General features: G+C 39.9%; 1 protein-coding gene across 2 annotated transcripts in view; it reads left to right on the top strand.

Annotated features, from left to right (window-relative positions):
• The window catches only part of SPAG9 (sperm associated antigen 9), a 62,762-nt gene that overhangs the window by 15,113 nt on the left and 20,090 nt on the right, over positions 1–27,559 (top strand). For both annotated transcript variants that reach the window (XM_082067038.1, XM_082067039.1), the window contains exons 3-14: positions 2,955–3,025; positions 10,743–10,837; positions 15,559–15,712; positions 18,596–18,806; positions 19,312–19,411; positions 20,499–20,620; positions 23,552–23,609; positions 24,061–24,213; positions 24,303–24,354; positions 24,774–24,904; positions 26,162–26,218; positions 27,084–27,257. In XM_082067038.1, coding sequence (XP_081923164.1) covers positions 2,955–3,025; positions 10,743–10,837; positions 15,559–15,712; positions 18,596–18,806; positions 19,312–19,411; positions 20,499–20,620; positions 23,552–23,609; positions 24,061–24,213; positions 24,303–24,354; positions 24,774–24,904; positions 26,162–26,218; positions 27,084–27,257 — 1,378 coding nt within the window. The remainder of the gene's footprint in view (positions 1–2,954; positions 3,026–10,742; positions 10,838–15,558; positions 15,713–18,595; positions 18,807–19,311; positions 19,412–20,498; positions 20,621–23,551; positions 23,610–24,060; positions 24,214–24,302; positions 24,355–24,773; positions 24,905–26,161; positions 26,219–27,083; positions 27,258–27,559) is intronic.

The raw sequence follows: 27,559 nt of genomic DNA, 5'->3' as shown, positions 1-27,559 counted from the left end.
TAACTTACACAATGTAATCTGGCAATGTGATACCTTCCATGATGCAACAAGGATATAATGGCTTTATAAAGACATTATGACAGAGACAATGGACACTTTGCTTTTAGGATGTATATTGTTCAAACTGATTTTTATGATCTGCGTATCAAGAATTTAACATCTTAGTGGAAAAAAGTCTCAGAGGAGCTTTTTTATTGTTAGTAAAAGATTGATGGGAACTGTGTCTCAGGCAGTGCCAGCCCAGCTCCGTCCTTGGCTGGGGGGATCTTATCTGGGTGGTTCGACTTACACTCTTTCGTGTGCTGGTGGAGTAAAACGGAACTGAGGAGAACTCAGTTTTAAATGTGCTCTGAGTACCAGTGGAAGGAATTTTTTCCTGTCTCCTAATTAGTTTCCTGTTACTGCTGCAGGGAATATACCTTTAATAGTTAATAAATTTCTCCAAGGTTTTGAGCCCGGAATCTGGTGGTCTTCCTCAAAATTCTTCTGTCTGTTCTTCACTAGGTTCAAGTATCCTCTGTGTTTAAGTTTGTGGTGGTCCTCAGGGAATAGCTGGTCTCTTCCACAGTGTTAAATCAGAAAAAGGAAGCACGTTCTGTTGCTTTGTTGTTTTGTCAAGATCTTGCCTTTGATGGGAGGCATGTTTGGGTAGAACAGGTTTCCGGTGCTGTGTATCATCCCGCTGGAATTGGAAAAGCCTGTTCTGAGGACTGTTGATGTGGTGTATGTCGGGGGTTTATAAACTTAATGTACATCCGCTTATTGCTGGAACTACCAGCTGTAGGCCTGTAATGTGTTACACAGCTGGAAACGACTTGCACAAGAAAATGCTGAATGTTCATTACATCATCTTCTAGGGCCTTCGTTTTTTAAACTTCTGTATGTAACAAAAATAATTATCAGAGTTAATGAAGGTATCTTCCTTGACTATGCAGAACCTGTATCTATGTATATTTGTCTGCTGTGTTACGGAACTATTTGAAATTGGGCCATGGGAGAAAATGGAGTGTGCTTCACTGTGGAACGGAACGTCAGCCGTTGTGGAAGAGTTTGTTGTATCCATAACAGTGGGAAACGCTGATGTGGCTTTCATGAAGGTGGGTTATTGGGCAGCTGCAGAGAAGGGCATTTGTAACCCCTAACATGCCATTCACTCTTATTAACTGCGCTGTGTCGAACTTTTCCCTGAATCCACCAGACAAAATTAATCTCTAGGACCCGGAGATGCGCTGCCTGGACATGAGCATACCGGGCAATTCTGGGCTGCATCGCCCTGGTTTCTTTGCTGGTTTCCGGTGAGGCTGCATCGAGCCGTGACTCCGGTGATTCCCACGGGCTGCCCGGCTCTCGCCCGGCGCTTGGACACCGTAGCTAGGAGAGGAAGCCGGTTTCACAAAACACGAAGCCAATTAGTCACGCAGTTTGCGCTTTCTGCTTCTCTGGCTCTTTGCCTGTCTCGGAGCAGGTCTGGCACAGCGGAGAGGATGGTCTGTGGGGAAAGGAGAGATGCTGGAACCATAACCAGAGCCTGAGATGTGGGTTCACGAGCCAGCGCGGCCGTTGCTGGAGTGGGTGTGAGCAGCCAAAACTGCCAGAGCTGGTCACTGCTGGGATGTCTCTGGTCAGCTGCTGTAAAATGTAATTACTTCTGACTAGAATACTGCTTAGTCCAAGACAGCAGATAAAATTCGGTTTGTCATGTCGTGCTTTGTAACGATAAATTCGGACACTTGTTTCTGTAGGCGCTTACTGCACGCTTCCCTGGAACCTCCCTTAAATGTATAAAGAGGCTTAAAACATCTGTCGCCTAAAAATAATAAACAAATCTTCCATTCATTAGATATTGTGATGCTCATTGCCTCTCAAAAATATGTATTTATGTATATATTGTGCTGTAAAATATATTTTATATGTATTTATTGAACACTTGTACGCCACTTATTGCTGCTTGTTCAGTCTGATAACCATGCAGAAATGACAATGTCCAATCTTGCATTAGTATAAATAAAATTTGATTTAATACTTTTGGTCAGATATTTATAGGTGGAGTGCAAAAGGTGGTGTCAAGGAAGTTAATGTTCTTATAAGAGCAAGATTAGATTAGGAGCTAAGAATGTTTACACCAATTTGAGTGAGCAGACAATTACGGATTTCGGTTCCAGCATTTGACTCTGGCATAGTTGTGGGGTTTTTGTAATTGAAATATACTTATGATAAAATGCTGTGCCAAAATACAGATACATGGAGCCAAAAGAAATGGTATATTGAGAATTAATTTTCAGAAGACCTAGTTGGCAATATGAGAGTGTGAAGTGGTGGAGAAGATGCTGGCGTTCGTCTTCATATAATGTGTGTTTGGCAATGAGTCTCTAGGGACCAGTAACTGTAAATTTGGAGTTTCTCAGGGGTATTCAAACATGGCAAGTAGAATAAGAGAAGCTCAGTTACAGAACTTGAAACACGTGCTTATATCACATAAATATTGGGCTCAGAAATACCTAAACAAAAAGATGAAATTCGTGTCTAAGCAGCAATGGAAGGAGTTAGTTGTGTGAAGAAGGTTCTGAATTCTCTTTGTTTTTCTGCAGATTAATTGCATGCTTTCTTCTAGCTCATCTCCTCTTATAGGAACTTATTGTCTAAAGTTATGCTAAATCTGCTAGGTGTATTTTTAATTTCTCAGAATACCTACAGAAATATTTAAATGCTTTCTTCCCCTGAATCTATTGCCTTAATACTCAGCGGAATATAAGTGAATGCCAGCAAAAGTCTTAATTTCTATACCACAACACATGACTTAAAAATGTAAGAACCAACATACTTTTATTCTGCTATGTGTTACTACAAATCTCTGTCATCTCTGATCTGGTTGCCTGGTCCTAGGCAAGTCACAGTCTCATTTACTAGAACTCTGAATTGAATTTTAATTCCTTTTTAAATTTTTCTTCTTGCAGTTAGCAGACTGGAGGAGAGGGAGGCAGAGCTCAAGAAAGAATACAATGCACTTCATTCAAGACATACAGAGGTAGGTCATTACGCCAAGATGAATTCAGAATATCTGTAGAAATGTAAATCTGTGGAAAACTTCATGTTGTGAGCAACTAGGAAAATTGTTGGATGTTTTGTTTTATTCACTGATGCTTAGATGTTCGTATTGGTAATGTTGTAACCAGGCTTCATTTGGTAGGTAATTTTTCTGATGGACATTCAAGTATCTATTTCTCCATGTTAGTCTGATTGCATGATTGTCAATTTTATAGCCTTCTCAGATATTCAGAAGCTTTAAAAAAATAGGGATTGGAATTTGCTTTTTCATATTTCAAAGACAATTCTTCAAAGCACACTAACAAATTTGAAAGAAAGAGGAATGAAATTACAATCTTGGTACTCTTTCCAGCTGTTTTCTGCATTGGTTTTATGTCTACTATTGAAGGAACAAATACCTTCCAAAACTGGCCTCCTACTGAGATTAGCAATTAAAAGAAGTCCCTGCCATACTTATTGGTAGCTGTTGAAAACAGGATTTGCTAATAAAGATGGGACAAGTTTGACTTTGTTAAATAAGAGCCGCACATTTGAAGTTGGTTCTAGAGCGTACTTGGATTTGTAGCTGCAGGTTGTCTTTCCAGTGCAGGGATGCGCACTGCCTGACTAGTGCACTTCAGTGGGGAAACCGCTGATTAATTGTGATTAATTTGAAGCCTCAATATTGAGCACAGTTCTTCTCCTTACTCCAATTGCTTTGCCTTTGAAGGGTCAGATTGCTGTTTTTGTTAGATCGTCGCTAACAGTGGGGAATGCAATATTGACTGTTCCCAGTTCAAAAGACCACATGTGGGGAAAGGAAAGGCAAACACAGATGCCAGATTTGGTTACCTTTAATATTTCCATAGCAATCTGAAGATGGGGGTGTTAACACTGACAACAGCTGAACATGGCTCAGAACCACAACCAGCTCTCAAGTCGTGCTTGACAAAATTTCTGCAGCTCTTAAAGATATTCATATGTTTACTGAAATCCTAATGTACTTAAGATCATATTTATTGCTAAATAGTTGCTTTAGAATGCTGCATCTGTCAAAAACTGGAAATTTAAGTAAAATGGGAAGTGACAAAGCTTAATGCTCCCACTTAAGTTTTACGCCCTTTTGAACTGGAAATAGTACTTCAGAGTACTGTGTGCTTGCAGAGTTTGGGGTTATTTTAATTGGAACATAGGGGTACTATCAGAATAGAATGACACAGGTTTTTATTGAGTTAAACATAACTAAATGTCTTGGGCACTATTAATTCCATGAAATGCTAATGAAATGTTGTGAATATCTTTTTACGTAGGTTTTGCTCCAAAATGGACAACAACCTCTGCTGGTTTGATTCCAATTTATTAAATGCTTTTATATCTTAAATGCACTTTCTTTGGTGTAGGGAGAGGTGTTTCCTTGGGCTCTATGATTACTGAGGTGACTGTGTCCTTTCTTCATAAAGAAATAAGTTGTAATGCAACACGATATGTTCGTACCTATGTGCTCCTACAATCAGGTCTCATGTTTTCTGTGCCCCTTCCTTCCAGCATGTTCACTTCCTTCTTTCTTTGTTTCCCATTTTCAGCATTTTTATTTTTTCCCTTTGAATGTTTCACCCCTCTCCCCTGTATGTTACATCGCTTCTAAACCCAAAAACCTTTCCCTTAGGTTATTTCTGGTTTTGTCTGTGAAGATTTTTCATCTCTGTCTTTAGGTGACAAGTGTGTGTAGACATTACTAGAGCTAAATAAAATTCTCAGGCCACCAGCTGGCAGCCACTGAAATACAGCAGTATATTCACGACAGGACACAGGCTGATGGGGTGATCTAAGGGCAAGGAATAGCTACCAGGAGTGTGGCTGTTTGTAAAAGGTTGGGAGCCTTTAGCAACTGCGTGACTAACCTCAGGAAGCTAACGAGATACTCCTTATCTTCATTTGCAAAGGCTCTTTTGAGCACAATGGGAGAGACCATTGTCGATCTTGCAAAGTACGAACTTCCTGATGTGCTTTAGTCGTAGACTGTCCCAGGGCACTTTATCTGGGGTGTGTTCAAGACTCAAGGACTGAAATCCCTGGGGACTGGAAAGGGCTGTTGATAATAGTGCCCATTGTCCCCCATCCCCCTTGTGACTTTCTGCTTCCCTTTCTCCCAACAAATTCTGCTGGTTTAGGTCTGTGTAGTAACTTTTTTCTTTCAATGCAAGATACTTTGGCAAATACCCAACCTACTTTAAGCATTAAGTCATCAAGTTTATGGGCTTAAATATTTCTACCACAATATTCATTTCTGAAGTCTTTCTTACCTTCATGTTTTTCTAGGAAGGAATATTCTTTTCCTTCTGAATCAGCTTCACCACTGTCTTTGCAATGATCTATTTCTGGTACTTACTGAAGTGGCAGCTGTTTTTCTCTCAGTTGACCAAATAATAACAGAGCATTAGAAAGATTATATTTTTTTAGCTCTAACGTGTTGGCAGTGATTACTTTGACAGATGTCATGGTGAAGATGTGACTTGACTGCATTTTCTGCCATTTTAATTTCTAGCAATTTTTCTCAGTTCTGCCTGGTATTTGCTTCCCTCCATTCCCACTTTATTCTTCAGTTCACACCTTAGTATTTCAGACTGGAACGGCTTTCTGTTCCAGCTCTGGACTGCACTGAGCTCTGTAACCACGTCCTTTTCCAGCATTACCCGCTGCCTGCGCTGCCTCTTTGCTGGAAATCCCTGCCCAGCAAACTCAGGGAGTTTCACCTAAACAGTCAAATGAGCTAATGAGTGTGGAATATCTCACCTTGAGCTTCCTTCCCTGCTAAGTCTGTGCTTGAGCTCACTGGCCCGATTTTTAACCGGGCTAGGGTATGATAACAGAGGCGGCAGGTTGGAAGGTGCAGTGGAGCAGGGCACTGGCAGCAGGTCGAGGTGTTCGGTCAGTGCATTATGTGTGAATGCAGCCTGACCATGTTCTCACATCCATGTCATGGTTCCCTGCTGAGTTAACCTGCTCTGGTCCCACATCTTTCCTCTGCTTGCAGCGTGTTTATCACATTGATCTTGCTCTGTTCTACTGCTCAGAGCAGATGAGCAATAAAGCAGTGTGCTGGAGTTGCTGAGTTGGAACTTCTGCAATTATAACCATGCACAGCCTCATTGCCATCTTTCTCTGGCTATAAAGGACCAGCTGCAAAAAATGATCATACAGCCGTAAGGACAGTGTGCTGGAACACTGAAGGGTTAATGGTGGTCTGATCCAAAAATCTTTCGACCTTTGCGTTATGGACTTATAAAGGAATTTTGTTACTTGGTTGTAGCTTTTATCTCAAATCCTGTTATGATGCATGGCTGTGAGTGACTCTTCAGAGCAAACCCCCTGTGTAGGATGTAATAGGTCTTATTTTCTGGGTTTTCTTTGCATAGTTAATAGGGCACACTTCATAGCTTTGACACTGACTTGTTAAAGGCTTGGCTGCTGGCTTACTCAGGTGAGAAACTGAGGCAGAGCAGTAAGTACTTCAGCAGTTGCTCAGGAGCTGCCTGTGGCACTTCTCTGCACAGATTTCCAAAATAAAACTTTCTCTGTTTAAGGAAGTTATTCTTTTTTAAGATGGTTCAATCTCTCTTTCCCTGACACACAGAATATGGGCTTAGTTTAATGAAGCATAATTGGGCCATGGAATTTTCTCAGTGTTCTGCACTGATATGATGTGACAGAACAGCAAGGCTGTCTCTGGCATTGGGAATGTACTTTGTCGGGTTGGTTTGGATAAACAGAGATCCCAGCAAGTCCTGTGTAGGGAGGGAGGAGCAGAAGGCTAAGAGATGTCTAATTACAACTGTGGCTAAGCATGGGCACCAGTCGCAGTGGTTTTGAGATCAGATGTTAGCTATTGGTTCAGGCAAATAGTTTTTCTAAAGCCTTATGCTAAGCATTAACAGCTTGATGGATAAAGCCTGGATTTAACATCTTCATGTACTATTGTCTGCCAAAACCAACATCTTATATGTGGGTAAAGATGCATCGAGCTCACCAGTGGGAATGATGCTTTTACTTAAGTGACAAGCTGACCATGAATCCTTAAAGGTAAAAAGGTAGTTACATGGAGATATGTTTAGGACTTTTGTACTGAATCAAGGAGTTTCTAGAAATGTTGATCACCTTAATAAATCTAGATTATGTGGGACACAGAAAGATCTGTATATACGCAGTTTGTTGCACGTTCCCAAAGGGAGGAGCCGCTTGTGCCAGACCTGATTGGATCTGCAGGATGAGCAGAACAGCGAGGGCTGGCGCACACAGAGAATTGCTAAAACCTGTCCTGGGGGAGTTAAAGCATTGACACAGAAAGGAGTGGCAGAGAAAGGAAGGGATAAAGGAGATGCTCTCAACCTGGTTAAGGAAAAGACGCAGGTAACAATAACCACAACACGGTATATACACATTTGTTGGTGGCAAAGAAAGTATCAGGTGCGTGTATGTTGGGAGCGGTTGGATTTGCAAGCGTAGGAATAGACATGAGTGACAGGCCGGGCTTTGTCTTCCACTGAATTCTCAAGTTTAAGATGTGGAAAAACCTGGAACTCTTTCTACAGTTGCAGAACTTGTCACGTGCTGTATGAGGAAACCAATTTGAGTGGTTTTTTTGAGATGGAAAGACACTGCATTGCTGTCACTTGTAGTCAAAGAAAATGACTTCCATATTCATGTTGTAATGTCCTTAAAAGTTCATTAGTGTTTACATATTGTGCCCTAAATGAGCCAACACACAAATTATGAAATGCTGTTAACGCCATAAGGTAATTCTTCCAAGTTCTGAGTTTATCTTTAATCCCCTCAACTAATGGTAATGGAGTGATGTATTTAATTACACCAATGAAGAGTGGTCAGTGTTTGTGATGTCTTCCTTGGAACAACTGGTGATGTTCAAAATAGTTGTGGAACTTCAGGGGTAGCAAGTAAAAGCTTATGGATGGTTAATTATTGACTGCAAGTCTTAGGGAAGAGTTGTAGATATAGTCTTTTATTTATCATCTATCTTGTAGTGTAACTTCAGTAAGAATTGTGCTGAGTGGAGAGCAATTGTTCCACTTATATCTATTTTTAAATTGTCAGTAATAGTATTTCTTTTTCCTTTGGATAGCTGAGTAATCTCAAAACATAGCAAAACTTTTGATCAAATTTTGAGCACTTGAGATTTCTAGTGTGCTAATTCATTACTCTCTGTTTTGGATCAGCCTGGCACTTCAAGAATATGCAGAGACTTGGAGTAATTTAGATTGAAAAGAGCCCCAGGGGCTCATGTGGTTTAAACCCCAGTGTTTTTGGAAGGAGTCTTCGAATTGTGTTGTAGATGAGCAGTTAGTGAGCTGACTTCCCAATAAGTTACAGTATTTATATATTTTTTTATGTCAACCTTTTAATGAATGGATTCTAGAAGCTGAGAATCCCTGTGCTGTGTCTGTGCTGCACATGATGCACACAGTTGATATTTTTCGTCTTATTTTTGTGTTCCTATAGCTTGTGTCCTTTATGCTGAAGTACGTGACATTCAGATTTGTTTATTTTACCATCAGCAGTATTTTCATCTGCAGAACAATCCTACATAGTCCTTTAAACTGACCTGCCCTCTGGCCTCTGTCTGTGGGTAGTAGATCTGATGAGACATTTCAGTAAACAGAAGAATAGACTGAGGGGAGGGAATAAAGTAGGTTAAACCGTGTATTTTGCAAAACATACAAATTGCGCGGGTTTTACTGACCCTACTCTTTTTTCCCCATGTGTTAGTTGTTTCCTGGAAAGGTTCTGGTTCCTCTGTTCAGTAGCTAAAAAGCAGCACGTGTTCTGTTGAAGATGTTCCCAATGGGTGTGCTGCAAATGGCAGAGTCTGCAGGTAGCTCAGCCTCTGTGCGGTGAAATCCCTCCCAGGCTGAGGGGATTCATCAGCAAAACTATGCACAGGAGCCATTGGAACTCCTGGTTTTGATTGCTTGGTAGAAACAAAAACTAAACCCCCAAGGAAATGTGGATAGTTGAAGGTTGAGCTTTCAATTCTTTTGATTGCTTGTGTATGAGCAAGCATTAAAGAATTCAGAAAGCAAATGAGATGGTCTTAGTGAAACACTTCATTTATAGCATTTTGTTGGATCAATTTTGTAAGTTTTGAGAGCAGTTAAAGTATATTATATAATGTTTCTCTAAAAATAGCAAGACTCTTTTTTCTGGTCTTAATTATATTAATTAGTTCAGGTGAATGCTGGGAAAACCCAGATCTGTATGTAACCAGTATTTACCATAAAAGTTATTCGTTTATAGAATCTCCATCAGTCAGGATATCTTAAGCCAGTTCACTCTACCAAAAAAGAATATCTCAGAATATATGTTCCTGTGTAGCTAATGTTGGCAAGTAGTGTTTGTGGGGCCACTGCTATTAGATGAGGGAACATCTGAAGGTCAATAGTACCAGCCTTGGATAACACATCAACCCCGGAGGGAAAATAACACGTAGATGGAGGTTTCCAGGTCCTGCTGAACTCAGTCTCAATGTATGCAAATGACCCCAAAATAAAACGTTGTGTAACACTGGTTGTACAAATGGCTGTTAGTAACACCATTCGAAAAGTGTGTGTATACCCTTTCCAGAAAAATTACACGTGTAACAGAACAGGTGTTTTTTTTCTAGAGGAAGCCTTTGAGTCGTGACCTGAATATGTCTTGGGGGAGCAGTGCACTCAGCTCTTCTGCAGCACACCTGTGATTTCTTTTTTTCTTCCTTCTGTTCCAAGTGCCCTGTTCATCTTTGAATGCGAGTGCAGAAATGCTTGAAAATACCAAATGTCACATGGGCTTCTCTTTAGGCTTCCCCAGTTTTCATTTTGGACCCATGGCCAGTGAACCTCTTGGAGCAATGGAGCGATCCCGGTTCCTTCTCCCTGAGTGTGTCCTGGATCAGTTACACACCGAGTAACCTCATCCTTTAGCTCATTGGAATCGGGGTTCAGTAAATAAGTCATGACTGCCCGCATCAGCATAGTTGGCCTTTGGCTGTCTCTTAAAAGAAAGAAAGTAAAGCTCTTCCTGAGTGCTAAAAATCCACAGACACTTGGTCCTTTTTATGAGATGGCAGTCTAGATGATAATAATAAAACCAAACTGCACTTCCAGAAAATACAGAAAGGTTAAATTTATTTGAATGGTAGAAGGAAAAGAGAAGAGATGCTGACTTGATGTTTCTGCCGAAGGAAATAATCTGATTCTTAGTTTGTGGATTCTTTATGTTTAATATCTGAGATGCAAATTGTCTGACCTTCATAGTACTTTGCAGTTAGCTATAGTGAAATGTACTGTGTCACATAATAAAGTTTAATATCTGCTGGACATAGGGGTCTTGAGCAGCCTCCGAAATGGGTTTGAACATGATACTTCTGTTCAAAATCTTGTTTGTAATGCCACATGCACTTTGTGTGCCCTTAGAATGTTTCCTGTGCATGAATGCACAGGAAACAGTCTTCAATTTTTTATTTATTATGGCTTTCTCTTCTGGTTTGTGGTTTTATACACTGTATAATTTTGCTTCTTTATCTATTTCTTTAATGTTTCTGACTGCTTTTACTATTTTTTAGCATTGCAGGGAAAGATTATATTGTATTGGCCAATAACTATGCACTTGTAGTAAAAGTAAATGTTATTAAATATTACTTGCCGTTTCTCTGTCCTTTTAAACAGATGATTCACAATTATATGGAGCACTTGGAAAGAACCAAACTTCATCAGCTAACAGGGGGTGATCAGCTGGAATCCACAACGCACAGTAGAATTAGGTAAGCTGTTTATTAGCCTCACCCTGAAATGAAAGAAAAAAACCCCATTCATTTGTGTTTGAAAGACTTTGTTCTTTAATCCTACAACAATGGTTTGGCTGAATTGGAAAGATTTGTTGTATGATTGGAATGCGGTAAGAGAACAGTGTAGAAATCAGTAGAATGAGGCTTTTGCTGTTGTGCTGCTAAATGTTGAGGTATACTTTGTGCATTAACCTTAACCAATTTCAGCTTTTCTGAGTGTTTGCATTCGGGTAGGCAGGGAAAATGTCAGCAGCTGTCCCAAAATCACTGATCTCTCCCCCCAGCTTTGTGTGCGGGTTGTCGAAGGTGCGCATCGCCCTACCCGTTCGTTCCGAGGGCTCCATGGGAATATATTATGCAGATTTGGCAGCTTTCTAGCCTATGAACTCTGCGTGGAAGGCGGGGAGGATAACTCCGGGCTGGCCGTGTCTCTGCGGTGCTGCGGAGATGCTGCGAGGAGCCCGGCGAGGGGGAGGAGAGGCTGATGTCATTGCCGGGGAGCTGCTGCAGAAGCGGGGCGAGCTGCCGCCGATGGCATTGTTTGTGTGGCAGCGGCTGAATGACACGCTGTGCCTACAAAGAGACCCCCTCGGCCCCTGCGTAGCCTTCTCGGTCCCGGCGTGTCACCATGCCAGCGCAGCGCCATGAATCCCGGCTGCATGCTGCTGTTTGTGTTTGGCTTCGTTGGCGGGGCGGTGGTCATTAACTCGGCGATCTTGGTGTCTCTCTCGGTTTTGCTGCTCGTGCACTTTTCTATTTCGACTGGCGTGCCGGCTCTGACGCAGAACCTCCCAAGGATACTCAGGTACTCCGACCTTCTGAACCTCAGCTTCCCGCGCTCTTTCTTATTCACTGCTCTCCATTTTCCTTTCAAACAGATGAACAAGGATAAATTAGAGATGGAGAGGATGTCTAAACATGTATGGACTGGGATATTGCAATATATTTTTTATACACTTAAATGTCATTGTCTTTTGTTTAAGCAAGTGCAAGGTCAGTTTGTGTATCTCTTTTTTAGAAAGCTGTTACTGTTGGTTTATTGTAATCTGCACAAAAACCCGTGGTAATGTCGTGGTGAAGCTCACGTTCGGTGTATTGTCAGGTACGTGGCTGATCTTGTGTAGCCACAAGCGTATGCAGTCTGAGGCTTTGTGTTACTAAATTTCTCCTTTTACAATCAAAATAATTCTATAAGATCAGCTAATCGATCTGCTCGAAACCACAGGAATTAGTCGATCACGTTGTTTTTAAAAAAGATTTGGGGGAAAAAAAATAAATCTTTATTTAAGTATTAGAGCTCTTAACGGCTATTCACTATTGTTCAGCCAAATGTTATCCTCTCCTTTTTTCTGTACTTGTATGGCAAGCTGCCAGCTGTCCGACCCCCTCAAGTTCTGTTCTGTGTGTCCTAGTTGCCTGGAGCGGTAGCAGAAATGCATTAGAATACTGTGACCAAATGTCATCTCGACAGGTTTTAGTGCTGTAATTACAAATAGAAAACAGCTGGAAAAGTTTTAATGTAGTTTTCTGATCCAAAAACTTGACGTAGCAGATCTGTGGTTGTAAATGGAATAGTAAAGTTGGGAAAAATGCTGGAAATAGTGTTCTCTGAATGATGCATGTGATGCTTTTCCTCCTCGACACATTGTGCATGTAGACATTGTGTGGTAATACGCTTTTGAGTTGTCTCTGAGCACAGCAGCATTGTTCCAAAGGTTTAAAGCCAATCAATATATAAAATAAATAGCAGTTATGAATAACAATGATAATAAATGTGGATGAATATTTAAATAGAAATAAATAAAATGTAACTCTCTATAGACCGATCTAGTTAGTGAGGCTACCCTTGTTTAAAAACATACAAAAAATAAACAGCAAAACAGATAATCCCCAACTTTAAACAAACAAAGCAAGATATTGAACTTCATGTTCAGTAACTTACATTAAACTTTTTACATGTAAGCAAGCAGGTGGTTTTACAAATAGGGTTTCTTTGTAATATGCTTTTGCTTTCCTGGAGAATATTTACTGGATTTGAGGGGGTTTGTGCCTTTCCAGCCCCTAGTAATTTGTTGCTTTACGTATTATAGGAATTGGAACTCAATTCCTTAATCTTTTATTCATTTTTAAAAAAAATGAAATATAGGATGAGGGAGTCTAATTGTAGAAGAATTGTTTCTATTTTTTTAACACTAGTCGGATTTTAGAACAGAGCATCTGGTTGCTTATCCTAAAGGTTCCTGTAAATGCTTCAGTCCATCACTTCAGAATATTAGTTCAGGCTTTTAAAACCCGCGCCCGCCTTCTGCCCACTGTTGTATTTGCAGATATTTCTTGGACCCTGGGGGAGCAGAAGGGGCTGCTTTGCTTTCCAGCCAAAAACCACTGCAATCAATTGAAATTGCTTCAGTCTAACCAAATAATTTCTTTTCATGCAGACATGTATATAATAACCTTCATTTCCAAAATAAGTCTCTTTTCACCCTTCGTTCCTGTGCTGTCTCACGATGCACCTGAGCTGGGTTTTAGCACATTGAAACAGGTTCATCCTCAACTAAAAGCAAATATCAGTCTGAACTTTTTGTTGGTACCCATTTTGTTTACATTCTCTCCCCTCTGGACTGCAAAGAAGAGAAATAAGCTTAGTGGTGTATCCTGCGAGTAAGTAAGTAGTAAATGGGCTCTGAGCCATGGCTCCGGGAGGCGGTTCTGAAGCCGGGGCCCCTCCACAATGCTCCTTTCTCACCGCCCCGCTGGGCACTCAACCGCCGCTTTTTTCCCCTTCTTTTCTTTTTGTTGTTGTTGTTGCTGGACTTAACCAATGAAATGGTTTCGGTCTGTCTGTTACCATCAGCTCAGCTTATGTGCTGTGTCTTTTGTTACCCACACCCATTGGAGTTGTGGGAAACCTGAAGAAAAGCAGGACCTGTTACAAGAGTGGGAATCGTTGCAGTAAAATTCTGCTCAGTTGTGTGGCTGTTTGTCACAAAGACTTTTCAGCACAGTTTGCAGATGCTGGACCAGTATCTGATGCTTTTTATTTTGTAACCCTGACTGATTGTGCTTTAGTTTATTTGCTGCCTGCTTTGCTCTGCTAAACTACTGAATTAACTACTTAACTTGGAATAATATTTATGAAAGACTAAGATACGTGCAATGTGAGAATTAGTTACAAAGATTTTTGTCAAATCTCTTGTATACCTGTGCTGGAAAGGTTTATGCCAATTAAAATCGTTTACTCTTTGAACATTATTTTTTGGTGATGTAAAAGTTAACAAAAGGCATTTACTGCTTAATTGTGAAATACAATCCCTTCTTGACTATTATACTTTTTCATCAAAGTAAAAATAAAAACAAACCAGAAACCACGCACCAAACTAACAAAACCAAACCAACATACATATATAAAAGCTGAGCTTTTCTTCTTCCTTTTTAACACTCCCTTTCCTATTTTTGCCTTTAACTTATATACAGGTAGTAATTCTGCATAGAATTCTGCATAAGTTATGTTTAATTTGTGAAAGTCCTTGCAAAGGAAAGTATATATGGTTGTGATTTGACTTTTTGTAATGCTGAAAGATGAGATTCTCAGATGTTAATACTGGTCCGGGTTGTCCCTGCAGTGGTACTTGCAGGCGGCGCTTTCTCTCAAGAAGCGTCATTTTCTGCCATCACCCTGCACACTTTTGTCTCCTGTCTTTAGTGTACTGTGCTAGTTGATTACGGTCCCTTTTTCTGTATTTCATTGTTCGGATAGAACAAGTACTTTGCTTTATCTCAATTCTATGCCTGGCTGATATTTTCCTTTTTCAGGGCTGGCTGTAGCATCCTATCAATTGTGTTCTACACAATGTTTTTGTCTCTTGCTAGCAGGAAGAATTAATCGTTTTGTTTGCTGATCACACTCCTGACAACAACATTGACTTGGGGATTCTTATTTTATTTTAATTCTTTTTTTTGCAGGGTCAATACACAAATTTCTGAACATTTTTTCTCATCGTGAGTAGGTGATAAAGATAGAGATGGTGAAGAGTTGGGATGAAATAATTTGCCTTACTGGCACAAGCTTTTGTGCAGCTTTTGGGTGAAGGAGAGTGAACTGAATTTGTTTAAAGCTGTGCCATTTTCGCTGGGCTGGTTTTAACATTGGTAATTCCTTGACCCAGTTGTTTTCAGTTGTACAAATCCGTGTAATTCCTGTCATCTTCAGCAGAAAAATACCATCAATTTTGCAAAGAGTTGGACTTTAGGCTGTTTAGGATTTTCCCAAATACTTCAGTTAATGATTTAGCTGTTCAATCTTGTAGAAATTGTCATCCTATATCTTGCAAAATAAGTGCAAAATTATATTTTCGAGAGTAGTTGCTGAAAACTGTAATTTAGTCTGAAATAAGGAAATACTTTCATCTTGTGCTCCTGTTTGTGTTCCATTCCTGTAAACTTGTTTACTATAGATTAGCTCTGGCGCAATCAATAACCGCTGCCTGCAGCCACGGAATAGACTATTTGCAATTAAATAACGTGAAATGAGGAGTTACGTGCGATAATACAAACTGTGTGCGCTGTGTTGTGTATTTAGTAGAGACCAGTGTATGGATGTTTGAACTTTTTCACTGCTTCCCTGCTGATTTCAGAGGCATACAGGAAAATAAAGCGTGTGGGTCTGAAATGGCTGATGAAAGTTGTCTCCCAAACAGAAAGGAGCGTCCGATCTCGCTGGGCATCTTCCCGCTGCCTCCAGGAGATGCGATCCTCACGCCCGAAGCGCAGCGAGAAGCGGGGGAGACGCCGGGCTCGGAGCACTGGAAGTTCCCCGAGCTGAGCCAGCCCCGCTCCCACACCAGCCTCAAGGTGAGGACTCTACAGGTTGTAGATCCTTAGCGGGGAAAAAAGCACATTGAAAGAATCACACAGAATGTCAGGGATTGGAAGGGACCTCGAAAGTTCATCCAGTGCAATCTGCCCGCCGGAGCAGGAACACCCAGATGAGGTTACACAGAAGGTGTCCAGGCAGGTTTGAATGTCTGCAGAGAAGGAGACTCCACAACCCCCCTGGGCAGCCTGGGCCAGGCTCTGCCACCCTCACTGAGAAGAAGTTTCTTCTCAAATTTAAATGGAACCTCCTGTGTTCCAGTTTGAACCCATTGCCCCTCGTCTTGTCATTGGTTGTCATCGAGAAGAGCCTGGCTCCATCCTCCTGACACTCACCCTTTATGTCTTTATAACCATGAATGTGGTCACCTCTCAGTCTCCTCCAAGCTCCAGAGCCCCAGCTCCCTCAGCCTTTCCTCACATGGGAGGTGCATCACTCCATGGCTCTGCACTGGACTCTCTCCAGCAGTTCCCTGAAGGAGGGAAAACCCTGAGTCATCTTTGTGTGAACCAAGTGTGTTGCTTCCTTTGATGGAACTTGTTTGCTGGAAGGAGCAGAGTTTGGGTTGCGTTTTCCAAATGAGTGATAGCAGGCGGGTTCTCCTCTCGCTCATGGGAATGGGTTTTTTCTTTCAAGGGACCCTTTGCAAAGGTCAGTCGCTTGTTCTTTCCACATTAGGTATGTAACTAGATAGTGTAAACAGGTCTGCTGGTTTAAAATCCTTTTAGAAGGAAAGCTTTGGTTACTACACAGGCAGTACTCTTAACGTAGCCTCTGCCTACTATCAGGTGTATAGCAAAGATACGCTGCTGGGTGAGAGTGACCTAACTTGCCTAAATTAGCCTGTGATTTTGATTTCTCTTACGTGTAGCTTGGCTACAATTCCTGCAATTGTTCTGTGTTCCAACAGTGAGAGGGTGGCACAGCACAAGCTGCAGAAATGGACAAATGGGGGAGTGATGTTGGAATGTGATGGGATCGGGCAGTTGGGACTGGGGCTCACAAACAGCCCAGAGGGAGGTGAAGAACCCCAGAATGTGCAGAGCTGCCCGATATCTTTATGTACATGAGGTTTTTTTGGAAGGCTGTGGATGCACTGTTGTTTCTGAAAAGGCAAACAAAGTGAATTGAATACTTAGCAGGGGAATTTAAACTGATAAGTATTCAAGACATAATTGGAACCCAGATTTTTGGTGGTTTTTTTTTTGCCTATGGGTCATGTGGAGATAATGGGAAGTGTAAGTAATGATTCATTGTAAACGTATCAGAGTGAGAACAGGAGTTTAGATCTAAAAAACTGTCACCTAAACTCTTGTCTAGGACCATTTTTGGATCTTAAATTTGTCCTGTTCCCTGTCTCCCATGTTGATTAACATCAATACACTGACAGACTTCAGGAGAGCTGACTGAAATACAAGTTAAAAGTTGTGGTTAAGAGTCTAAGTGGAGAAGTGCTATAAAGGGAAAGTTCTGATCCCATCCTGTCCCCTCAGGAAATTATATTGGTTAATATATTTTGTCAAAAAAGGCTTCTAGGTATAATTCTTCTAAAAATAATGCACTGCTAGAAGAGAATTTACAAAACAGCACAGACTGTAGTTTTTCGAACCTGGTTAGTCAGAATAAGTTCCTTAGGTCCAAAGTAGCTTCTTTGCTTTTTAGCTGTGGATGCACAGTACTTCTGGAGCGAACATATTGAATAACATCATATATCCAAGTCATAAGCAGAATTTGAAACTTTCTCTAATACTTTTATTTCCTCTAAATATTTTTAACATTCAAGTACAAGGCACAGGCAAGTTTCTGCTGCTTTCAGGCATCTGTTTTCCATTCATGCATGAGCATTTCATTAATGGTCGGTGTTTGCTCTGGAAGTGTCGCAGAGCAGGCATCAGGAGAACCGGAGCTCGTGCAGTAGTGACATTTCTGGGTATCACTGTGATAACACACAGTTACGTACCGTTCATTCTCTTCTGCTTATTTCTGCAAAGCATTGCAGATGAGCTACTAGTTCAGATTTAATTATCTAACTTTTAAACCTTTTTTTTTGGTGGGGCGGAGAATAGTCTTTTGGCAACATTGCCAAAAAAGTCAAATTTGCTAAGTCAACCCAGCAAGGACTTTCAAATACTCAGGGTTTGAGATATTTTGATTCATTCATTGTCACTTAATGGAATTGCATTTCACTTTCATTAGTTCTAGAACAAACATTCGTGATGGCTTAATCAATATTGTTTCCAGGAGTTAGCTAAAAAAATACAGCAGATAGTCAAGTCAGAAATGTAAAACAGATGGGATTATTTGCAATTCCTTAAAGGAAAGGGCTGTTCAGTTTTCTCTTGTACTATCAAGCTGTTTTTCTTGCGCTTTGCGTGTGAAAAGTCAGCGATCAGCCGGTGCTGCATCAGTTAGTGGATGCTCTTGGAATACAAACACGTAGAAATGTTTGACCAGAGCCAGCAACTGGGAGGTTTTATTCCCTGGTTGTGTGAGGGGTTCCATTTCCTCCCTTCTGTGTCTGCTTGCTGAACTATGAATCATTATCCAGCAGCTGAACTTCACCAATTCAAAAGGCAATTGGCTAAATTGTGTAGCTGGTATTTTATTTTTAAATGGATGCAATGCATCTCATACTATTTTCACATGTTGGTTTTGTTGCCTTCTGTAACTGTGGGTAAGTGTACAGGTTTTATTCCTTTAGAGTCATGTGTTAATTTACTAGATTGCTGAATAAACTTGTCAGAATATCGAAGTTCTTTGCATTTGCATACTCTTCAGTAAAATACAATAATTTTTGTTTGTTCTTTAGTTTATATGCCTAACTCTTCCTCAGTGTTTTAATGGCAATTGTTCACTTGTAGGATGAGCTCTCCGATGTCAGCCAAGCAGCCTCAAAATCTACTACTCCAGCGTCCACAGCTGCTTCTGATGCGCCTGTGCTGCCTGCTGAAACTCCTCAAAAGGAAGATGTTGAAGGGCTTGCAAAGGACACGGAAATGCCAGATGAAAAGCTGGATGCAAGCAAGAATATTGAAGTACAGGTAGCTCAAGAGACAAGGAATGTGTCCACGGGTGAGCTGCGTTAACTTCTTAGTGTATGGTTACTATGGACCTCCTGTCTAATCTGTTATGAAATATCTTAATTGTTGTGCCACAAATGAGAAATGTTTTTCTCTCAGTATTTTTAGGAGAAAGGATATTGGTAAGAGATACAAGTCTGTTGTTTATTGGTGGGTTTAGTAATTGTTTTTCTAGAATCAGAATTATTTATGGCATTTCTTTTTAAACAGCAGAAGTGGCACTCATCTAGACACAAAAATCCATGAGACGTTAGACATCTTCTTGGCTTCTGGTGCAGAAACAGTGGGAAATAATGACCGTTGGATGACTTAAGTTAAACTTGGGGGGACTTAGAAATTCCAGTGTCTGCACTAGAGTATTGAAATTCATAGGTCTTCTCATTTAATGACCTGCAGAAGTCTACTAATTTGACGATCAGTTAATAACAACTGCATGTAGATAATGTCAGATGTCCCAGGGATGTTTTGGCTTATGGACACATACCACTTCTCCCTAGGTGGAAATGAAAATGAAGAAAAATCTGAAGTTCAGGCAATCATTGAGTCAACTCCAGAGTTGGATATGGATAAAGATCTCAGCGGGTATAAGGGTTCCAGGTAAGTTTTGTGTTGCGATTAGGGTGGGAAACCCAATTCTAGATGGTGCTAGGCTTTGGTTTTCAACTTGGTGACTCGTTTAGAAGTTTTACCAGACTGAGATCATGCATCATACAATGAATCTCCGACTTCTGTGACTTTCCCAAATTCCTTAGGAGTTTAAATGCAACAGCAGCTCTTTATTCTGTTGCTATACCTGGTGAATGTTCAGAGTGCTTCATATTACATCTGAATTAATAATGTTTAAATATTCTTTCCATATTTCAAGCAAAGGGTCTATGACAAGAGGCCTTTTCTCCCTACATGAAGGTTCCAAGCTGGGCCCTTATGTTTTCACCTGTATCTCTAGAATCTGGCTTGATGATTGGCTTTGCAAGTGTTACAGCATTTATTTATCAGAATCTGATGGTGCGATCGTGGTGTTGGCAAAATGCTTTTGCCTGAGTCTGCTTGTTTGCAGGCTGTTTCTTGTGAAGGATAACATTGCTTTCTAAAGCTCTAAAAGCCCCATAAAAATAAAGAAGTGCTGATTTAGTAGCAGGGGAGGTACCTCATCTTCTGAGCAAGCCCTGAACAATTTAGAGTCCTTTAAATGTGTCTGTTTTATTCTTGTGATGACATGGAAGAAATTACCCTGTGTAGTGAATGTTAATAGTGCAAGATCTTGGTGTGACAGAAGACCCCTTTCTGGCCAGAGGAATGTTGTGATCTCTTTTTGGTTCTCTTGCATTCCTGTTATAGTAAATGACTTCCAGCTTGGCTGAGCTGTCCACTCTTCAAGCGTTCGGGCTGACTAAGTCCTGAGGGGGCTGAATTGCTACATGCCAAAACTTGATATGCTTTAATTTATTAAAATCCTGACTGGCTCAATATCAGCAGCTGTCTCAAGTTTGGGATCGTGATGCTGAAGTAGAATTTGAGAATAGAATTTAGGATTCTAAGCCAATCGAAAGCTTCTGAAAATTTTACTACTTTTTTTTTGGGGGGGTGACAAATGAACTAGTGGTCAAAACACAGAGAGAACTTTCTGCAGTGCGGGAGCGTTTTCTTTCTGCTTTTTCATGTCTTGTTTTAATTCTTGGAATAGCACTCCTACCAAAGGCATAGAGAACAAAGCGTTTGACCGTAATACAGAGTCACTCTTTGAAGAGCTGTCATCTGCTGGTTCTGGCCTAATTGGAGATGTGGATGAAGGTGCAGATTTACTGGGTAAGAAAGGTTATTTAAAGAGGAATTTTCCTTGTTAGTGAAGTGCTTAATTACCCTTGCTGGATGTACTGTTAGGATTCATTTGCATTAAAGTGTTTTTAGCGTCATCTTAAGGTGGTTATTGGAATGCAAAAAAAAAAAAAAAAAAAAGAAAAACAAACCAGGAGAAAAGTTTTTGTTCTTTCTTTCAATATAATGATATCAGCCTTAATATTTTGGAGCACTTCTTAACACTGTGCTGTGTTGCAGTTTTTCCTGTATGTTCTCTGTCAGGAAGATTTTTACCTCGAGTAAGGATTTTTATCTTCAACTAGTTTTAGGTAGTACACATTGTGCCCAATGTGTAATGGCCTGGCTTTATCACCTCTGTGGAATTTAACGTGTAAGAGAGAATTGCAGCAGAACACAATGGTGGTAATTGAGGAATCAAACCATTAATTGAAAGAGGAGGAACTGGCATCTCTCCCTAAGCAGTTTGCTGCTGCTTGTGTGCCGACTGAACAAAATACAAGTTTTGAGAGTATGAGTTGATCAGGAACAGAAAGGACATTAAAGGAGGATCTTTCTATAAACAATGAATGTCTTGTAGTATAGCAAGTTATTTTTGGACACATCAGTGTTCAGGCCTCACTTTGAAATAATGAAAGCTGGTACTATGGATTGTATAAAATGCTGATGCAACTCCTGTGTGTTGTAGGAACGTGTTGTATATAGAAAATCAGCACTTTCCTTGTGTTGTCTGACCTGGCAGAAATACAGATTGTTAGCAGTTCTATGTAGAACTGTTACACATGCAATCTGGATTTCTGGTTGTTCCGTGTTCCACCAGAACTTTATTTTACATCAAGTAGGTGACATTTCTGCCACGTTACTCCCTGGGAGTAAGGGGCCCATCTCCAGTCCGAGATGGCTTTTCTGTGCCACTGTCTGCTGTGTTGAACCCTGAGCAGCAAGGGCCACCACATCCTTGCTGGATCGTGTTTCATCCAAAACTCCTGCACTCTGTCACAGGGACAACTAATGACACATTCTGCATGCAAAAGTATGGATAGTTGAGGAGAAATATTAATATATAGCAACTTCTATCCCTTATCTACACGATAAACTGTAGAAAGAAATCAAATTACTGTCAGGACTTCCTGATAATAGATACTTTGTTTTCTATGGGCAAAAATAATATACTTTTTAGTGTAACGTATCAGACATTTGTCACTGACTTCATTACTATTTTCTGTAAAACTATTGCTAGAAACACTGGCGTGTGCAAAATGAACGCATGGTTATAACTGTTGGTATGCAGAATGTGTTGGTCTGAAGTTTTTACTATATAATCGCCATTTCACCTTGAGCACAACCATAGTCCAAATTACTCTGTTATTTAAAAGCCCCATCTGCATCCAGGGTAGCTGGTGTGTTTCAAGCATTTGGATCTGTCCTAAGCGCGCATTAAACTTTAGTCCAAATTTCTGTAAAAGTGGTTAATTGGGATTCTCTAATCTTTTCTCTTGGGCTGCATACCCAGGGGAATATTCTGGTGTGTATGCTTCTTTTTTTAAAACAAAACTCTTTAGAATCTGTTGCTTCTCCCGTTGGGCGTTCTTGGCTGCTGCTTTCATAAAATACATTCTCTGCGTTTTTTTTCCCTGCTTGGTAACACTTTTTTTCTTTGCCTTTGCACTCTGGCTTTGTAGTTTTTGTTCTTGCATTATAAAGGATCCTGAAACCTGTTGGAAGTGATCCTATGGATTTTATCTGTGAATACTGAATACATTTAAAAAGCAATAGGCACTTAAAGAGAACCTCTGGATGGCTGGAGTGTAGGGGATTTCTCCAGGTATTGATAAAGCAACCATAGCTGATCTAAATTCCTTCAGTATTAAATGTTATTTAATCTAAAACCTAGAGAGACACATTCCAAAAGAGGGAACTTTGACTTGCATGTCTGTTTTTAGATCATTTTCTTTGTTATCCAAGTATCTTTTTAACTCTTACCAAAGTTGCTTTAGAAGATTGTTTGCAGAGTATTTTAAAAGGCCCCCACCATTTATCTTTTCAAAATCCTGCAAATTATATTATTTTAGGCATGCAAACCATAGGGTGAGAAATTAATTTCCAAAAATGTAAATAACATTGAAGTAGTTATGTTCACTTTTTTCCATAGTAACATATTAAGTTGAAACCTTTACTGAATGGCTTAGCATTTCTTCCGAGTACTGTGCTTCTAAATTATTTCACAGCAAATCAGAGACTTCTGTTGAGTTACTGATTTTTATAAGAGGTTTAACCAATAGAAATGGTTGTGAGAAACTTAACTTTAACATCTGTCTTTCGTATAAATCCTACTGCTAATCACATCACATTCCACTTCAGATTTTTGGTGGTGGCTTTGTTTTAGTTCACTCTTATGTCATAAGTCTCAATCTTTTATTGCTCTTCGCTCATTCTACACCTTACATGAAATGTTTCTTGTTCTTGTTTTTGCTCTACATGGAATGCATGGGCTTTAAAGACCATAATTTCTTTGGTAAGGTATCATTTGCTCTGGGGAAGTCTGCAGGGCTTTTGCAATCTGAGCTTTGTAATTCAGCATGTCTTGTGTTTAGATCTTAGATACTTTTGTATCTAACGTGGTATAAAGGACAGTCGAACATTTTAAACTTCAACTTAGTAGTACTGTAACCTTCAAAACACATAGACTAGGTGGAGGTAGGGTTGCCTTTAGGCTTTAATTGAAGTCAGATTGGGAAGAAGGTGGAGGGGAAAGCTAATATTAGAAGGTAGGTTGGTCCTGAAACTTCACATAGCTCATAGTTTTTATGACAAGTTTGTCGTACTTAAAATTCAGCTGTTTTTAAACAACGGCAAAACATACATTGTGTAAAAACATCCGTTTCTATCTGCTGATTTCATGTGTTTGTTTCCTTTGGAAAGGAATGGGTCGTGAAGTTGAAAACCTTATTTTGGAAAACACTCAGCTGTTGGAGACAAAGTAAGTGAGAATGTGTATGTAAAAATACTGACCTTTTTTGTTATGTCTTCAATATCTTCATACAGACCTGAAATTATACAAATGTTCTTTCTGTTCTAAGAGTAGTGGTGATATAAGTATTTTGAATTTGTAGGTGAATTTACCTAAATATAAAGCTGCTTTTCTCCTTGCAGCGCTGTGTCCTAATGAGATCAGCTCTTTGCCTTTCTGTTAGAAACCCAGAGGAATTCAACCTCTAAGCAAGCAGTTCTGATTTATCAGTACTTTAATACAGAGGTGTGATTGTGTTCGAGCATTTGAGATCTGGGGGAGAGGGTTTGACCTGCTTTAGAAAGCTGTATCTCTTTACAGCTGCTCCATGTAAGAAATGTGCAGGTCTACAAGAATAAAATCAGACTGAAGCTCAGCTATGAGTCATCCTTGTAACAGTGTGTCTCAAATGTTTGTGTAGAAATGCACTGAATGTAGTGAAGAATGACTTGATAGCAAAGGTGGATGAATTGACCTGTGAGAAGGATGTACTACAAGGTGAATTAGAGGCTGTAAAACAAGCAAAACAAAAGCTTGAAGAGAAGAATAAGGAACTGGAAGAAGAGCTGAGGAAGTAAGTTTAATTCTGTGGTTGTGAAAAAGGAAGAAAAAGGAAAACCCACCTTGTTATCTAATGCAGCTGTTTTTTTATTTTATATTTAGAGCTCGTGCAGAAGCAGAGGAAGCAAAACAGAAAGCTAAAGAGGATGATGATGTAGGTGTATGTGTGTATGTGTATTTTTCTGTGTATAATTCACAATGGAGCATTAGAAGTTCACATGCATTTAGTGAATGCTCTTAAACTTTACTGCGTGATAAGTAGTGGTGAACTTCATGTATAGAAATATAGAAGATCTAAAGAGCACAAGTAAACTTAAAATGACCATATCTAGTTTCTTTCTGCCCATTGTTGTGTGTCACATACTTTTTGAAGAACTGCTTTTCTTCAGATTATACTAAATACAAAAGACAGAGGGAGAGGCAGGTAAAATGAGTTTGTTTTACAAAGCCCCAAATGGTTTGCCATCTGGAATTGTGCCCTAAACTGGCTCTTCTCGGAAGGAAGAGGCTGACTCTGCAAGGCCCTACTGTGCTCCTTTGTTTGTCCTATGTTTGCTTGTTTTGTGTGTTCAGAGCGATGTCCCCACCGCTCAGCGGAAGCGCTTTACTCGTGTTGAAATGGCCCGTGTTCTGATGGAAAGAAATCAGTATAAAGAGAGGTTGATGGAGCTTCAGGAAGCTGTCCGATGGACTGAGATGATAAGGTAAAAGGCTCTTTTAAAATATTTCGTGGAGCTCCTTGGATTTTACAAGCTTTTGATTTTCAGCTGCAGTGATCTGGTCAGTAGGTTGGGTTATGAGGCCCTTCCTCTTGCCTCCCATGCAAGTAGTTATTCATGTAGTTATTCAACTCCCATGTAGTTATTCATGCCCATTAATAACTTTGTTTTTTAAATTATCAGCATATAACTTATCTTGTCAAAATGGGTTCTTGGTGAGACCCTGGTGAAGATATATTACTTCATATGACGTGAAATAAGCATCCCATGAAGAAATGTGTGTATTTTAGAACAATTACAAAACTTGGTAACCATAATTAATTAATTTGGTGGGCAGGAAAAATGACTGTGTGTGTATGTGTGCACATACCTTAGAGCAGTGGGCCCAGTTGTCAGCTGAGATGTCAAATCAGGAATAACATACAGTCTTCAGATTGATTGTAATCCATTTGTAAGGACTCGGGTTCTTCAAGAGAAAACACAATTTTAAAACTGTTCAAGGTTTGTTAAATATAAGCAATAAAGATGGTGATTTGGCCTAATTTGTGTCATGAATATTGAGTTGTCTGGAAGGGATGGTTTTCAAAACAGAAGTCTTCTACCTCAGACCTTGACCCAGCTCATTCCTGCCACATCTGCCCAAGCCATGGCCAGAGGTGACAGTGTCATTGGGTGCTGCCTGCCCATCATGTATAACAAAGGCTTTTAATTTTTTCTATTGTCCTCAATAACTGGGAGCTGTTTTGGCTCCCAAGCAGACGTGGTTTGCTTTTCTGTAGCTATTGTCTCCTGTAGAAATCCTCTCACATCTCTGTTAATGCATCTGTGGCTTCAGGAGCAATCACTTCATTTATTTACTGATGTGTTGAAGAATAAGATGTTTTGAAATAAAAAGCAATGGTTAACATATTAAAAAACAGGAGGCAGAAGAACTTAAAATGGTTTGCTGCTTGCTTCTAGTTGTTTTCACTGCAAAGTGTTACATGGGTTTGTCTCTTCTGTCTGAGCAGCACTCACCAGTTGTTTGTGATGCAAATAAATGTGGATGATGTTTATGTAACTTCAGTTCATCTGGTGAGAACTTTAATGTTGCACTCAGATCAGAAAAGTGGCAATATGAAGAAACAGGCTTTGATACTTTCGATGTGTTATCCTGTTTTTTAAGTAAGAGTTACACACTGTTCTGTTCCTTTTTTTTTTAATCAATGCTTACTCAGTCAACTTTGAATTCATCTCTTGTAGAGCATCAAGAGAAAATCCAGCCATGCAAGAAAAGAAGAGATCAAGCATTTGGCAGTTGTAAGTATTGAAACACATCTCACTGGCAAAAATAAATAAAAGACCCTAACCAATTAGCTGGCATATCTTTGTATGTTAGCTAATTATCTTTTGGCAGACGAAGTTGTCTTAACTGTTCTCCTCTTGTTACCTAGCATGCCAGCTCGGTAAGGCTGTTCTTGAAGACAAAATGTATCGTAAGCTGCATCACCCAGTGAATGGCTGTGCACTTTGTGAAGTTAAACGCCAAAGTGCTGTCATTTTTTTTTTTCTAGCTGAATATGCACCAGGGCTCTTGTTCTGAACATTTTTCTGGGTTCTTTTTTATGATGAAAAATAGAAACCTGAATAGCTTGTGTGGTTTGCATTTATTTCAGCTGCCTTTTCCTCTAGGAAGTGTGGCTTACTGATTGTTCAATTTTCCTTTCTAACTTCAAGCTTTTTAAAATGGTGTTATTTGCAATGAGATATTTGTCAAATAATCCCTTTGTTATGGTTTGCTGATAACTGTTCTTTCAGCCTAGAAAATGGTGGGATTTTTAAAGTGATCTGTGCATGAACTAATATGCTTCATAAAACTCTCTTCTGGGTGTGATGTTCACATCCTAATGTTGTTGGTTCCCTGTAGATGTTCATTCAAGATGAAGATCCCATTAAATTTGATAAATGGGATAATAACTCTAAGAATTTGTCTTACTGACGTGAGTTTCTGTGCCTTGAGGGAGTTGCTGAGTGCGTGGTGGCTGCTGCTACGTTGAGCTCCAGTTTCTTAGTCTAACTGGCTTGAGCAGGGTAACATATGCCATGTTTTGCCTGCATAGTCAAATTTGAATGTATCTTACAAATGTTTGCTCTGATTTTTATTTCTTTTTCCTCCTTCCTCTAGTTTTAGCAGGCTCTTCAGTTCATCTAGCAATACAGCTAAGAAACCAGAACCTCCTGTCAATGTTAAATATAATGCTCCAACCTCGCATATTACTCCATCAGTCAAGAAAAGAAGCAGCACCTTATCTCAATTACCAAGTGACAAATCGAAAGCCTTTGAATTCCTCAGTGAAGAGTAAGACATTTTGGTTTTATAATAGTAGATATGCTCTATCAAGTATTTACTTTTCTAATCCTCGGAGATAAACAGCATGTTGCTAAGTGAAGTACAATGTTCTCCTGAAGTGAATGTTGATACATAAGAAGTCAATGTAGCACAGACTGAAATGCTCAGTGGTGGGTGAATACTCTGGGTACCTGGCAGAAGTATTCTCCTTGGTAAACATCACTTTCTCTCATAAAATCATATTTAGGCACAGGAGGCAGCGCTTGGTACACTTCTATATGCAGATGTTGTAGCTAAGCAATAACTATACA

The sequence above is a fragment of the Streptopelia decaocto genome (genome assembly GCF_964273445.1).
Source record: "Streptopelia decaocto genome assembly, chromosome: 16".
Classification (NCBI taxonomy): Eukaryota; Metazoa; Chordata; class Aves; order Columbiformes; family Columbidae; genus Streptopelia; species Streptopelia decaocto.
Note: the sequence above shows the minus strand (reverse complement) of the source record. Positions and strands in the feature narration are given on the sequence as shown.